The sequence below is a fragment of the Bos indicus genome, chromosome 3 (assembly GCF_029378745.1).
Source record: "Bos indicus isolate NIAB-ARS_2022 breed Sahiwal x Tharparkar chromosome 3, NIAB-ARS_B.indTharparkar_mat_pri_1.0, whole genome shotgun sequence".
Lineage (NCBI taxonomy): Eukaryota > Metazoa > Chordata > Mammalia > Artiodactyla > Bovidae > Bos > Bos indicus.
In genome coordinates, this window is record NC_091762.1 from 1,340,938 (window position 1) to 1,357,769 (window position 16,832).

At 39.2% G+C, this 16,832-nt stretch overlaps 1 protein-coding gene across 10 annotated transcripts in view; it reads right to left on the reverse strand.

Moving 5' to 3' along the window:
- Positions 1-16,832, reverse strand: part of POU2F1 (POU class 2 homeobox 1) — a 213,091-nt gene that overhangs the window by 50,246 nt on the left and 146,013 nt on the right. For 9 of the 10 annotated variants that reach the window (XR_011564792.1, XM_070782363.1, XM_070782391.1 and 6 more), the window contains 6 exons: positions 15,080-15,180; positions 10,485-10,538; positions 8,510-8,629; positions 5,523-5,711; positions 3,994-4,120; positions 2,482-2,576 (listed from right to left, as the gene is read on the reverse strand). Coding sequence is in view for 9 of the 10 variants with exons in the window: in XM_070782363.1 (XP_070638464.1) it covers positions 2,482-2,576; positions 3,994-4,120; positions 5,523-5,711; positions 8,510-8,629; positions 10,485-10,538; positions 15,080-15,180 (686 nt within the window). In the remaining variant the exon portion in view is untranslated. The remainder of the gene's footprint in view (positions 1-2,481; positions 2,577-3,993; positions 4,121-5,522; positions 5,712-8,509; positions 8,630-10,484; positions 10,539-15,079; positions 15,181-16,832) is intronic. The other variant, XM_070782364.1, reaches the window with a different exon arrangement.

The window sequence follows — 16,832 nt, forward strand, 5'->3', positions numbered from 1 at the left end:
TCAGCAAGATTTTGTAGTCTTCAATGTATAGGTCTTATAAACATTTTGTTAAACTTATTCTTAATTACTGCAAATATTTTTCTTATTAATTTCAATTTCCAAATGATTTTTATTAATATACAGATTTTTGTCTATTGACTTTGTATCTTGCTTGCTAAGTTACTAAGTAATTTTGTATCATACTTGCTAAGTTCACTTACTAATTCCAGCAACATTTTTGTAGATTCTTCTGAATTTTCTGCATAGATAATCATATTGTCTGCCAAAGGAGACCCTTCCTGTTGGGGGCCAGAGTGAGGCACTCTGCCCGTGGCAAAGGTCATGAGGAAGGAGGCTCGACATACGCAAAGGCGGGATCGAGCCTCAGGAGTCCCCCTGGAAATCCTCAAGCATCTACCCCCATAACCAGAGCCTGCCTACTTTACTACTTTGTGCTCTCACCTACACCTCTGAGTTTACGGGGGACTGTCCCCCACCACCTCTTTCAGAGAAGGAGTTAACTTAGGGCTCCAGTTAATAAAAATTCCTGGGCATGACAAGAGTGTTTTAACCTACAAACTCCTCTGAAGGTTCTCTAGCCTGCCTGATAGGCTGGTCCGGCCACATGTGATTGCTCACAGCCTCCCAACCGTGAGAGGCACGAGATGCTTTAAACCTTCTAAAAACAGGTTCCTTAGAAGAGTTAGAAAACCATTAGTATAAGTATAGTGGGCTGATTAGAAACTGTATTGGTGAAGGGTTTTTCATTTGTTGAGCCAATGTTTGTTGCTAAGTCTCCACATCCCCTGCCCTTACACACATAAATGAATATATAGAAGAAATAAGTATTAACCTTTGATATAAATCACGTTAGACCTTAGGCTAAGTAAATTTTTTCCTTAACTAAAACCCACTACACCCTCACCCTATAGGAATGTAACTTTATTTGGGTGGCGTCTGTTTTAAGAATAATCACCCCTGGAGAAATAAGTGTCCTGGTTGACTGACCGCTGTCACAAGGAGAGGGTCATAAATTGTCAGCAGGCCCCCTGGCCAGAAGATGATGTAATACCCCTAAGACCTCTGTATACATTTATATGAAGCACCTGACTTTGATAAAAGTCAGGACTGCTGACCCCACGTGACTTTAGCATAACATCTCAGTGTATAAAAGCAGACCATGGAAAATAAAGAATTGGGATCAGTTTCTCGAAATACTGGTCTCCCCATGTCGCTCGCTCTCTCAAACTCTGGCTGAGTCTCCATCTGGAGTGCAGAACCCACCATGCTTACTAATTATGCCTGGGCTTCTAAGATCCGACCGGGGAGGCCTCAGTGTCTCCTCTCCTTCGGGAGAACGGAAGGATGCCTGCGGCCTACGAAAGTGGTTGCAAACTTCTTGTCTTGAAGTTTTACTGGTCTCCTGCGTAAACCAAGCTACTCAGCCTCTTTTCTCCACTGAATTTTCCTACTGCGCTATCCTCATTCTATTACTCTTTACATCTTTAATTAATATCTAATTGAAGCTATTGTATCCTGATCCTCGCCGATGCCGTCCCCGCTTTGAACTCCTTGGATCAGCTGGGGCTGGACCCCGGCACCTTCCTTTGTAACCTACATGTTCTTTATTTTTCTTATCTTACTGCATTGCTAGGCTCTTCAGTACAATGCTGAATAAAAGTGGTAACAGTGGATAACTGTTCAGTCTTTATAATGTTTTTTTTTTGGTAGATGCCTTTTAGCAGGTTGAGAAAGTTACTTTCTGTTCTTAGAAGAGTTTTGTTTTTTTTTTTTTAATCATAAACAGTTGTTGAATTTGGTCAAATCTAGTAATTTGTTAGTATCAAGTGATAACTTCCATAGTTATGAACAAAGAGAATCAGAGATGGAAGGGGAACTGAGGATCAGCTAGTTTAATCATCTACTTTACAGATAAGGAAATGGAGGTGCAGAAAGGAGAAATGATATGCTCAAAGTCACAGCTAGGAAAGAAACAGAACTAGGTCTAAAGCCTTAATCTCTAGATGTCTAGACTTGTACTTTTTCTATAGTTAAACTCTGGAAGAAATTAGCTAAAGCAACACAGGAAAGTTGAGATGGGGAATAAACACAGGGATAAGAGTGTCTTCACAGTTTCTGAGCAAGAGCAAAGAACAATGATGGTTTTAACTGAGGTGCTAGGTGTCTAGCTCAAGTGGTAATCTCTCCTGTCATATATCAGGGGAGGGTGGTCCAAGAGCCAGAACGCATTACTCATTCAGTGCTAACATAGTTATTCTTTATGAACATGTAACAAAATAGGGACTCGCTGAAGGTTTTCAAAGACTACATCAATTTGGCAGCATTTTTTTCTATGAAGCTGAAAAACCTAGCTTTGAAATTTTGGTGAGTTTTTTTAAAACTACTCGAATTATTTTTATTAGGGAGTTGAATTAGACAGAGCCCCAAAGCATTTCAAGACAACAGGATAAAAGAAAGCAACCCTCATGGAAGAAAACTGACCTGGGAGGTGAGGGCGATGCTTGGCTGAGACTGTAGGAGGTTGGCTTGGCTTTGCTGAGGTAGTTGTGTTAAAAGATTTTGCGCTTGCAGGAGACCTACAAAACACAAACATGTTATGTCCAACATTAAAGATTACCTTGAACATATGGCATAAGAAAGTGACGTGAAAATTTCAACTGATATCCTGATAGTCCTACTGGTCTTAAAACTCTTAAGGTCTTATTTGCCTACAGTCTTAGTAAATACAATTCAGTCGTATTAAATTCAGTCTTATTAAATACAATTTGGGCAAGAAGATATGGAAAAATGTAAAACTGGTATATGTCTTTGGTGTAACCTAACCTCTCTGGTTGATCAATTTTTTTATTTTAGGAAGGAATAGGTGAAAGTGAAGAAGTAATTTAAATGGAAGCAACTTGAAACTCCAAAAAAAAAAAAACAAAACCCCACAAAGCTCTACTTCTTAACCCAAAAGCAATTAGAAGCTGCTAAGGTGATGATGGCACCCCACTCCAGTACTCTTGCCTGGAAAATCCCATGGACAAAGGAGCCCGGTAGGCTGCAGTCCATGGGGTCGCTCAGAGTCGGATAGGACTGAGCGACTTCACTTTTACTTTTCACCTTCATGCATTGGAGAAGGAAATGGCAACCCACTCCAGTGTTCTTGCCTGGAGAATCCCAGGGACAGGGGAGCCTGGTGGGCTGCCGTCTATGGGGTTGCACAGAGTCGGACACGACTGAAGCGACTTAGCAGCAGCAGCAGCAGCAGCAGTACATGCTAGACCAGAGAACTGTCTAGGTCATGAAAGGGGCAGGCTATCTTATTCGTTTAAAAGTGGAATAGGTGTGTGTACAACAAGAGATTTTTGAATGATTAAGAAAAAAGGCTAAAAAACAAATAATGAGGAAGCAGTAATGCACTAATATTCCTTGGGTTGAAGCCTTGATACTCTAATACTGTCTATATTGATTCCATTAACCAGCCCAACAAACATGATTGCACTTTATACAGAAATAACACAACAACATTTAGCACTAAAAGGCCTTGAAGATTTTTTTTATAACTCCCCAAATTTGTACAGTTTCTAACATGATACCCTCTTTTTCTTAAACTTTAAAAGAAAACCAATGATTGTTAGAAGCATATACTTTCAATGCTCAAATCCTCAGCCCACATTCTTTGAACACATTCCCATGAAAAACTATCAAAACATTAGAAGCAATTTATTCAATATATGTGCAGCAGTTGAATTTAATTGAGACTTTTGGTCTAACTCACAGTACTCCTTACTGAGTAAGCATATGAAAGGCAGGGAATGATGACCTTCAATAATGAGGTGTGCATGACAAAGTTTTTCTCAACATGAATATTGAGCTTAAAGTTAAATTAAATTAAAAAAAAAAAACACTGTTTTAATGGACAGCTTCCGGGCCAAAATATAATAGTTAGCATCTGTGTGGACAAGTGGACAGCCTTGGTGCACCACTAATAAGCTCTAAGGAGGTGCTCACCCTGCTGGCCCTGGGGCGTCTGTGAGATGATAAACTGCGCTGGTTGCAGGTTGGTTGTTGGATGGACCAGTACAAACTGTTGCAGGTTGAGATTCTGCTGTTGAAGTTGTTGCAGTTGTTGCAGATCCTAAAAAAGTAGGATTAAAACATGGATTGGAGATTCTGAAATAAAAGTGTGCTTAATCTTAAGTTTCCCAGATGATGAGTTCTGTCATCCAAATAAAAAGAGTCAATATCTGACATTATTATAAACTCCTAACAAGGATGTGCTCTGAATATGTTCCGAAGTGTGTGAAGGAACTTGGAGCTGCGACAAGGACATGCTGTTTCTATGAGTATATATTGCGTCATGACTTAATGCAAAATCTAATTTTCAATAGTTAAATGCTTATGGTTGTATCTTTAACATGTAGAGACCAACATGAGCTTTAGAAGTCAAGCGAGAAAAGAATATGTTGCTTTTTTAAGTGACGGAATTTCCTCTTGTAGAGCAAAAATTAAGTGTTATGTCTGAACCTGCATCAATAAATTAAAAGACCTATGAAATCTGGCACCAGCCTAATTCAACTGAGAAAACAGTGCATAAATTAAAAAAAAAGCTATCCATATAAAAATCTGATCTATAACATATTAAACTTGCTTATATTGGCTTATTATTTCATAATTTTTAATGTCATTGCATGTATATTATCTTATTAGAATAATGTCAATATAGTCTCACAACTTAGGCATGAAAAACATTTACTTGGTAATAAAAAAATGGGCAAAATAAAAACTATTAAATAATAGTCATAAACATTAGTCTGATATCTATTCTGTACTTATAGTTTATTGGCTTTTTTTTTTAATGTTTAGTGAACTTCTAGCTATAATTTAAGCCCATTTCTGAGTCTTCTCTGGGGGTATAAAACAATTATCTACATTGGACTCATAACAACTCTTCATCATTTCACTGATGTGACTACTTCTACTTTTTTCCTCTCCTTGAGACAAAGGTTTCCATTTACTTTTCCTCCTTGGTAGAACTGTCTATGCCTCTCTAAATAAATTTTTATTATCTCTGGATACTCTGCCCAAAAATGCAAAAATTAAAGCCAAACAACACTCTAATGCAGTTCCGCACAAAGCCAATCACTCTGTAGCAGAGAGATGGTTCTCAGTTCCTCTTACACGCGGGTGGCAACACCCACTGCAGAGCGTGTGAAAGAACGCGGGCCTGTGTAATTAGCTAATTAAATAAATATAGTGATCCTCTGCTCCAGAAATACGCAGCTAATTATTCGAGAGCTGCCACCTAATATAAACAGTTATTCAAATAATTGGTTATGTGTTTATAATACCAACTCAAATAAGCAAACAAATGTATTATTTCTAGTTCAGTAGTAAAGAAGTCTTCATCACTCACCTCGCTGATTTAGAGCTTCTCAGGCCTTTAAGCACCCACACTAACAATCAGAAAGTGAACTTAATACCAAAAAACTGCCATTCTATTCCTCCCTTCCTGCCCCAGCGATAAGTCACTCACTCACCTGTGCGATCTGTATGGGCTGAGACAAGGGGATCTGCGTCATGGGTGTGGCGGCGGAGGCGGAGATGGTGGCCCCGGCAGCGCTGTGCTGTTGGCTGGCGGAATGCTGCTGCACGGCAGCCGCCAGCAGCTGTGCCTGTGCCTGAGCCTGCTGTAGTAGTAACTGCTGCTGGGCTGGTGTCAAAGTCAGCTAAACAAAGTCAGGACAAACAGTCGGAAAGAGTTAAAGGAGATGGGCCCCCAGTACAAGCCAACTGCTTTGAAGTAAGTAACTCAAGTGGTATTAAACCATAGCTACCCAACTTCATATGGCAAGTATGAGGCTAAAATGTTCATCAGTGATCAAGCTACCATTACTTGCAGACCATTTACATTAAAATAGTGGTCCTCACTCTGGACTTAATCATTCAAGCTTGTCCAGGACCAAAGGTTCAGGCAAAAAAGTAATTAACTAGTAAGCAACAAAGAAAAGAATCAATACTGCCAGGAAATGAAAAGATATTTACATCCAACAGAACAGCAAGTGATTAGTGAGATGAATAAGGAACAAGGATGCTGGATCTGACCAGGAAAGAACTGATAAGGCCCAGCTTCTTCTAATTAGCATGAATCCCTGCCATATTCCATCACTTTCATTATGTTCTAAGATATGATTAAAGAATATGAGGTCCATTTGTTTCTTTTCCCAGTCTCCGTACAGCCTCCTCCCCAACCATCTTTCCTGTTACTGAAAGCATGGGGTCTCTGCAACTTTACATCCTCTTTCCAATATATTATTTCTGTGAAACAGGTGGTGACAGCCACTCTCTTTAGAGGCAAATGAAGCCCCAGGCCCAAGTTTGACAGAAGCTCCAGCCACATGAACCTGCATTCCCAAGTGTCTCTTACTCTTGTAAACACTAGGCACTCAAACAAAACCCAAACAAGAAAATAGAAAACGTATTTGAAGATTTTAACTTGCTTTCAAAATGCAGCTTTTTTCAAACACACTTAAAGTGTTAAGTATGTTCTACCTTCTTTTTGGTGACATGTTCTGATCAAAGCAAGAAGGAATATTCTGAAGAGCAAGTATGTCATTTAGTGGCATAATCCTTTTTCAAAAAAGGTCCAATACAATTTGTGTATTAGAGACAGAATCAAAATTAAATCATTCAAAATCCCAATACCCGTCAAGATAGATGTTTATAAATATTTTATACAATATGTAAACATATATTAATTTCTATTGATGGGATTTTGTAAAACAATTTTGCAACTATTCTTAAAAGAGCCTTCTGCTACCAAAACATACTTAACTGAAATGAAGGAAATAAAATATTTTGTAGGTTGATGTGATATGAACTGAATAACAAACAACTTTTCCTTACCACTCCTCTTGACTCCCCCACAAAAGATAATTTAATACACAAATTTTCAACATTGGAAAATATTTTTAATGGGGCCTCAGAGAAAAGACATCTGAAAAGTTAAAAGCTTAATATACTTGCACAGGTCAATTTACTACCAATATTGAAAGAGACACATGTACCCCAGTGTTCATCGCAGCACTGTTTACAATAGCCAGGACATGGAAGCAACCTAGATGTCCACTGGCAGACCAATGGATAAGAAAGCTGTGGTACATATACACAATGGAGTATTACTCAGCTATTAAAAAGAATGCATTTGAATCAGTTCTAATGAGGTGGATGAAACTGGAGCCTATTATACAGAGTGAAGTAAGTCAGAAAGAAAAACACCAATACAGTATACTAACGCATATATATGGAATTTAGAAAGATGGTAATGATGACCCTGTATGTGAGACAGCAAAAGAGACACAGATGTAAAGAACTGACTTTTGGACTCTGTCAGAGAGGGCAAGGGTGGGATGATTTGAGAGAACAGCATTGAAACATGTATATTATCATACGTGAAACAGATTGCCAGTTCAGGTTTGATGCATGAGACAGGGTGCTCAGGGCTGGTGCACTGGATGACCCTGAGGGATGGGATGGGGAGGGAGGTGGGAGACAGGGTCAGGATGGGGAACACATGTACACCCGTGGCTGATTCACATGACTGTATGGCAAAAACCACCACAATAAAGTAATTAGCCTCCAAATAAAATTAAAAAAAAACTTTACTACCAAAAAAACCCAGATGACATTTATTGAACACTATGACATGCCAGACACTGTTCTGTGCGTTTCACCTACACCACTACTCCTAACCTCTAAAACAATTCTGTGAGCTAAGTATTAACCTCTCCGTTTAACTGAAGGAAACCTGAGGCACAGAGAGATGAATTAGCCAACAAAGTAAACTGAAGAGCCAGGACACGACAGCAGAGGTTTCATTTTAGAACACTGTGTGTGTGTGCTCGGTCACTCAGTCATGCCCGACTCTTTGTGACCCCATGGACTGCAGCCTGCCGGGCTCCTCTGTCCACAGAATTTTGCAGGCAAGAGTACTGGAACAAGTTGCAATTTCCTAGTCTAGGGGATCTTCCTGACCCAGAGACCAAACCTGTGTCTCTTGCATCAGCAGGTGGATTCTTTACCACTGAGCCATTTGGGAAGCCCCTTAGAACACTATACAGTAATTTTAAATGTTTTTCTTTTATAGGTACTGATCCATTCTTTAACTTCTACTCTGCAGTGATGTTATAACTCCAAACTGACAACCGCTGATACAATTTCATCACTGTAACTATCTGAACCATGGGAACATGATTCCACTGCAGATGAAGCAACAGTTGGAACACTGGTTTAAAAAAGTTAGTAAGTTTACCCAGAGCCTATCTGCCATAGTAAGAAAAAATACACTGAAAACTCATGACAGAGATAGCTCTTTTTTCAGAGCTGTTTACAATGTAGAAAACTGCTTTAAAGACATATGCCAGGCATAGCCATGTATCTGCTACAGTCAACAGATCTAATCAGATACTGGCCAGTGGCAGTGCTGACACAGAGGAAGTTTATTACAAATCTCTCAGTGAAAACTTACCCCAGTTATCTGTCCTCCAGCCAGCATAAGCTGGGTCTGGGGGATGGCTGCCTGCACTGAAGGCTGCTGGGAAGGCTGGCTCGGCTGCTGTGAATCCCCCGATTCTTCATTAGGTTTAGACTGAGGGGGTAGGGGGAGAAAAAAAGATTTAATAATTGATTTTTTAAAAGTACTAATTTCATATTTTGAGATTTACAACACAGACTTATCTAATCATGAGTTTTCCAACTTCACATTTCCTTTCTTATATCTTTGTATTTTCCTAATTTTATGTATTAAGTTTTCAGACTTTTTATTCCAAAACTAGCAAAGCTGCTTAGTTTTTCTCAATTTTTAAAATTTTTCAATAATTCTTAATTTTTAAGAAGAAAAAGTAATTTGGTCTTCCACTAGTTGACAGAATTTTTCATAAACACAAATCCTTAACTCTGGAAATAAGGAGTAAGGGAAGAACATATTTTCAACCTATGTTTACACTAGACAGACCCTCTATCTCAACATTTTGACATGTCTTTGGTGGTCAGTGTAAAACTTCCCTATATACCATTTCAGAAATTGATTATTTGACCCACTGAACTTTTCAACTAATCTTTTAAAGAACTATAAATTTAGCATTCCCCCATCAAGTAACACACAAGCTTAGAGGGAAATGCTGAAGCCAAGAGGGAAAGAGAATATGATCCTGAAAGGGGCACTGAGAGAAAATTTTATGGTAATTAAAACTGGTTATGCAGAGCATTAAAATTCTGCCTAGATTTGCATATTTCCCACCACCTGTTTTGGGGACTGCAGCAAGGCTAATTAACATAAAGGCTCTGATTAATTCTGCCAGTCATTGAGAGATAATTACAGTGCAAGACTGTAAACATTCCACAGTGGAGATACAGCCTGTTTGCCAACATCTCTCTAAGGGATAACAGTTTGCCATGGCAACCAAGGCAATTTTCCACCTCCTCTCCCTCAAAAAGGAAGGTCACATTATCTCCTTTTCATTTCTCTTCTCGTCTCCATGTGTTACTAGGTCCATATTTCACTTGGTTTCATGGAATGCTCAGTCCAAGGTCTTTAGTCATTAACAACACTGAAATCAACCTTCCAGAATACTGTTTTTCTCTCTTGACTGTTAGTTACCTAAACACTATAATGAAAGGAAGCAGCAGGTTGACTGAAGTATTATGGAGTAATGCAGAAAAACTAAACTTTGCATGTTATGTTGAATGGTTCATAGAAACAAAGCACCCAGATTTCAGTTTTGTCTTTAAATTTGACTGTATGAAGCCCATTAACGTTCAGAAATAGGTTTAATTGCAATTCTCAGATTCATGACATGGCAGAGCAGAGAAGAACCTTGTCAATCTTCTAAACTCGTCCACTTAAATACATGCAGTTGCCCCTTGGTATCTACAGAGAATAAGTCCCAGGACCACCCCCACCCCTCCAACCCCCTGCCCCAGACACCAAAATCTGCAGATGCTGAGGTCCTTCACAGTAAGCTCTCTGTACCTCCAGATGTGGAACCCGGGGATAGGCAGGGCTGACTATAAGAAAAAATGAGCCCCAGGAGGAAAAGTGACTTGCCAAAATTCACACAGCTAGTGAGTGGCAGAATGAGAATTCAAATCTAAGACTTAGGTCTCTCATTTTATTGTTCTTCCCTCTAATGTAATGTTTTCCTAAGATATGAAAAATGATAAATGGCTGTACAACTTAGAAACATTTTTACTGAACTTCCAAATAAAACCTTGAAAGTAGACTTTTCTTGTTCACCTTTGGACATTCACAGTGATGTAATATAAAATGGATTTTTATTAATGGCTTTGATTATCATTTGAATTTTTATGAGATTCAGTAAGAAAAAAAGTAATACTTCTAAGTATTTTCATTATAAAATTATTGCATATTCATTACAGAAAATTAGAAAAATATGGTAAAAATGAATAGAAAAACTGATCCCCAGTCCCATGTCCCAGCTCACCTGTACATTTAGAGACTGAGCAGCAGCCTGTAAACTTGTTCCAGCGAGCTGGACCTATAAAAGTAAAGCAACTGGGGAAATTCTAATCGAATACTGTTGACATCCATCATTAGAGCCTGTCATCAACAAGTCTCTACAAACGTGTGTTCTATTTAGAGCAAAGCATATGAAGAGGTTTACTTTAAGGAGTTGAAACTTTATGGAAAAGCTCACAGTACCTCCACCTCCCAGCAGAAAGTGCTGTTAAAATTTCCTCTCTGAAGATGTTTTCCCACACTAAATCTGCATCAGCAGGCACGCCACACTTGTATTTAACATTCCTTACATTACATCGTTTGTACTCACAGGATACTTAGTTTCTAAAACCTTAACTCATCTTCCATATTGTGTTAAAGAACATAGAAGCAGGCTACTTATAGACATTATTTTTACCCTTAGAAACAATCAGAATTATCTACTCATTCTAATTTCAAAATTTCATGTATATAAAAGTAAAAATCTTATAAACACACACACACATCTACATAGTCAAGTCCTTAAAATATTTATTGTCATAATTCAAAAATCCTGGCTGAAATAAAGAATCTGTCCTATAAACCACATATGAAAGTCTGTCAGAACAGTTAATACTAACACTTCACACATTCAGAAAGTTCAAACCATGGTGATATTAAAATAAGGGTCATTATGTGGCAACCATGATAATAATAACTGATTCAGGCAACTGTCACCAATGGATATTCTAACTAATGGGTGAAATTTAAGGAGTAACATGATATTTACATATGCTCTCCCTATCTCTCCATAGATATTTATTAATTACAAAGGGTAAAATAGTGGGAAAATCAGGAAGACAAGTGATCACAGTTAAAGCCACCAGTAATGATACATGTTCCTCCTACTATGATGCACTTAGAAGAATACAATATTATTTACAGTGTATTTCCCTCTAGTTCTAACCGTGATGAAACATCAGTCAAATCTAAATTGACCAACACTATATAAAACAACTGGACTGTTACATAAACTAGGTTTGAATAAATGGAAACCTACCCTAGAATGGCAGCAGTGGGAATTAAAAGTAGGAAACATGAAAAGTATTGCAAAAGTATTACACAGTATCCTGGAAACTGACTGGATATAAATGAAGAAAAAACAAGTTACGGATTATTCCAGGGTTCAAATTTGGAAGGCTGAAAAAATTTATCATTAACATGATAATTCCATTTTGGATTTAGCACACAGCATCAAGACTTCCTGAACTTAAAGCTTCTTTGTGATTTTATTTCAATCATGATGTTTCTGGGTAAAAATTTGTTGAGGAATACAAGTCTTACAGTATCTCCTTATTAATTATGAGGAAGATAGTTACCTTTATAGTAGACAAATTTGAGATACTACCTTAACCAAATGATCAAATTCAGTACAGAATAATGGGACAAGTTGACATGTATGCTGCTGTGGCTGCTGCTAAGTTGCTTCAGTCACGTCTGACTCTGTGCAACCCCACAGATGGCAGCCAACCAGGCTCCCCTGTCCCTGGGATTCTCCAGGCAAGAATACTGGAATGGGTTGCCATTTCCTTCTCCAGTGCATGCATTCCTGCTAAGTCGCTTCAGTTGTTGTCCGACTCTGTGCGACCCTATGGACAGCAGCCCACCAGGCTCCTCCGCCCACAGAATTCTCTAGGCAAGAATACTGGAGTGTGTTGTCATTTCGTTCTCCAAGTTGACATGTATGCTGCTAAGTCACTTCAGTCGTGTCCGACTCTGTGTGACCCCATAAACGGCAGCCCACCAGGCTCCCCCATCCCTGGGATTCTCCAGGTAAGAACACTGGAGTGGGTTGCCATTTCCTTCTCCAATGTATGAAAGTGAAAAAGTGAAAGTGAAGTCGCTCAGTCGTGTCCGACTCTTGGCGACCCCATGGACTGCAGCCTACCAGGCTCCTCTGTCCATGGGATTTTCCAGGCAAGAGTACTGGAGTGGGGTGCCATTGCCTTCTTCTGACATGTATATACATACACAAAATGTATGTGCACAAACACAGACACATAAAGCTTATATGGTAACATGGTAACAATTAGTGATACCAGATGAAGAGCTTTTGGCTGAAAACTGTTCTATTGTTATTCAATTTTCCATAGATTTTAAAGTTTTCAAAATAGAAAGTTGAAAACAAAAAGTGAGAGCATCCCTTTACAACTCCATTTAGCTAGCTCCCAACATCCTTTGGGCTTCCCTGGTGGCTCAGATGGTAAAGTAACTGCCTGAAATGCTGGAGACCTGAGTTCAATCCCCGGGTTGAGAAGATCCCCTGGGATAGACATGGACCAATGGACTGGTTCAAACTAGGAAAAGGAGCACGTCAAGGCTATATATACTGTCACCCTGCTTATTTAAATTATATGCAGAGTACATCATGTAAAATGCCAGGCTGGATGAAGCACAAGATGGAATCAAGATTGCCGGGAGAAGTATCAACAACCTCAGATATGCAGATGATAGCACTCTAATGGCAGAAAGCAAAGAGGAACTAAAAAAGAACCTCTTGAAGGTGAAAGAGTAGAGTGAAAAACTTGGCTTAAAACTCAACATTCAAAAAATGAAGATCATGGCATCCAGCCCCATCACTTCATGGCAAATAGATGGGGGAAAAGTGTTAACAATGACAGATTTTATTTTCTGGGGCTCCAAAATCACTGTGGATGGTGACTGAAGCCATGCAATTAAAAGATGCTTGCTCCTTGGAATGCTGAAGCTGAAGCTCCAATATTTTGGCCACCTGGAAGAAGAATTTGGTGAAGAGCTGACTCACTGGAAGAGACCCTGATGCTGGGGAAGATGACATCACGGACTCAGTGGACATGAGTTTGAGCAAATTCTAGGAGATAGTGAAGGACAGGGAAGCCTGGTGTGCTGTAGTTCCTGGAGTTACAAAGAGTCAGACATGACTTAGCGACTGAACAACAACATTCTTTAAAACCTGGCTTAAAAATCACCCTATGATAAAAATCTTACAATATGTGAGATGAGCTAATCATTTCTTCCTCTGTACTCATAAGTTTTACCATCCATTCATTCATTTGTTCAACAAATTACTGAACATCTATTATTTTATGTCCATATGTGCTTTTCATTGGAGAAGGCAATGGCACCCCACTCCAGTACTCTTGCCTGGAAAATCCATGGACAGAGGAGCCTGGTAGGCTGCAGTCCATGGGGTCACTATGAGTCGGGAATGACAGCGACTTCACTTTCACTTTTCACTTTCATGCATTGGAGAAGGAAATGGCAACCTACTCCAGTGTTCTTGCCTGGAAAATTCCAGGGATGGGGGAGCCTGGTGGGCTGCTGTCTCTGGGGTTGCACAGAGTCGGACACGACTGAAGTGACTTAGCAGCAGCAGCAGCAGTGCTTTTCATTGAACCTCCACCACTAGTACCATCTGGCACTACCAAAATCACTAATGCTGACCTGCACAATTTGTATACTAAACTGGTTCTAGGGTTTATATGAGGTAAAGACCAACAAGTTGTACTAAGTAAAGCTCTAACACATAACTGTGAACATAAATCAAGCAGTTGAGACACATTCCTAATCTGTCTCCCAAATGTTTTCATTGTTTTATTTACTTTCAATTTTCAAGCAGCTCCCATATCCCTTAACTCCTGGAGAGTCAATATTTGTTTTTATATTCCTTTTCTGTTTACTTTAATGATAACATATGGATGATAGATTTAGAGCCTGCTTTAGACTTAGGAGAAATCATGTAACATAAGAGTAATAAAGTTGAACCACAAACCAGGATGTTCACAGTCAAACAAAGCCTCTAAGTGGTTCAGTTCAGTTCAATCGCTCAGTCGTGTCTGAGTCTTTGCGACCCCATGAATCGCAGCACGCCAGGCCTCCCTGTCCATCACCAACTCCCGGAGTTCACTCAGACTCACGTTCATCGAGTCAGTGATGCCATTCAGCCATCTCATCCTCTGTCATCCCTTTCTCCTCCTGCCCCCAATCCCTCCCATCATCAGAGACTTTTCCAATGAGTCAACTCTTCGCATGAGGTGGCCAAAGTACTGGAGTTTCAGCTTTAGCATCATTCCTTCCAAAGAAATCCCAGGGTTGATCTCCTTCAGAATGGACTGATTGGATCTCCTTGCAGTCCAAGGGATTCTCAAGAGCCCAAATGTAAATGGTTTGAAATTGCTTTAAAGAAGGAATACGAGCTGTGAACTCAAAGTCTTACACAGCAGGTCTCAGGCAATGGGCGTTAAATCATTTTGGATGACTTTGTAATTTACTATTCAATACTTTCAGTGATTCACCACAGACCAGACTCACAAAACAGTAACCCAGTTGTAAATGTATCTGTTCAAACAAGGAACTCTTTTTCACACAGCTGTGGGGTCAACAGCTATAGTCAACTAAGTTAAAGGATTCCCTAGTAACCATTCAGAATGACACGGTTAGATGCTGGTAACACCACGTTTAAATCAGCTTTAAAAGTCCCACATTCTGAAATAACTTTACTAAGCCCTAGCATTCCACGTCTGCATTTTTCACTCTCACTCCTAGCTGAGCAGAACAACATACCTGATGGAGATGTCCAAGGAAAGCCTGGGCCTGGGCTGTTGAGATGGCTCCTCCAACGGGCACAGGCTGCTTCTGAAAGTCCAGACCATTGGTTTGTGTGCCTAGAAGGCAAGCAAAATAATATAATTATTGAAAACACAAAAACTGAAATAAGCAACAGACTTTTCTTAAACAGGTGCATTTATCAGGCACCTATTTTGTACAAGCATTTTTCTAAGTACCTCCAAGGAGGTAAAGAGATTCAAAAGGATGAAGAAATACAGTAAAATGATTTCTCTTCTAAAGATAGAACTGCAAGACATGTACATGAATGCAGATAAAGGTTAAGAAACAAAAATATGAATAATAAATCATAATCATAAAATCATGTTAGTTCAAAAAGTGAAAGCAGCACTTAGAGCAAGTGGGATCACAACAAGCATGAAACCTACGGTGGCCTGAAGAAGAGATTATCATCATTACACTGCTGTAAAGACTGGTAGAGACAGAGCTCTTATGGGAGCACCAAGGCTGTCTTCTAGTCTCTCCTTTCTTGACACATGGCTTGGACAGAAGAAATTAACAGGTGATTTTGCCAAGATTGAGATGAATTTACTCTTAAAATGCTTTAATAAATGACAGTAAAAGCAATCATTTAGATAAACAAAATGATTTTATTAATGTATAGATTGCTGCACACACCTGTTAGCAGGGGCTCTGCTATCACCATCAGTTTCTAACTGTTACGGCAGTCAGTGCCTTTAACTGCTTACATTGCATCTAATGTAGGAATCGGACTAATGTATGGAAAGACACACCACCCCACTACCCAGAAATACTTTCTAAGAGATATACTACATTGTTTTCAAATTACTATGTCTAGATATTATTTAGAAATAACCAGAGCACTCTTTGTAGTGAATAAAATATAATGGACTATGGGAACCTGCAAGAATCATCGAGTCACATGAACACGGTAGTGAGCTTCCACTTTCTACCACTGGAACTTCTCAACGTCTCTTCCTCAGCCTCGTGTATGTTTACAGAGCAGACCAGTTAGAAAAGAACGAGCTAGAAACTTCAGGCAGTATTTCTAAAAGTGAGCTAACTTCTGCCATTATATGTCCTAGCTAACTTTGAGCAAACACATCATTTTAATAGAATTAATTAGGCAGATCACATGACTCACAAGAACTATTTAAGGTTTGAGATAATTATTTAAAAAGCAAACATGTATTTCACCTCCTTGAAAAATCTCATAGTGATTGTTCTCTTATGGTTTTTCCTAAAGTTTCTCATAGACAGGAAATACAGAACTTCTTACATATATATAATTAATGAAACTAAGAGTACATGCTTGCATCAAGTAGTGTGAGACACTAGTTGAAATAAAATTTACTTTAAATTCCATAAGCCACATACAGAAGTTTCACTATTTATTTAAAGTTGCACATTTTTGTCAATGGCTGCTGTCTCCATCTCGATGCAGGAAATCACTACTTATGTCAAGATTGTAAGACTGTGCACTATTAGAGAAACAAGCTCAAGATACATTGAAGTGAAGTCACTCAGTTGTGTCCAACTCTTTGCGACCCCATGGACTGTAGCCTACCAGGCTTCTCTGTCCATGGGATTTTCCAGGCAAGAATACTGGAGTGGATTGCCATTTCCTTCTCCAGGGGATATTCCCGACCCAGGGATCGAACCCGGGTCTCCCGCATTGTAGACAGATGCTTTACCCTCTGAGCCACCAGGGAAGCTTCAAGATACATTA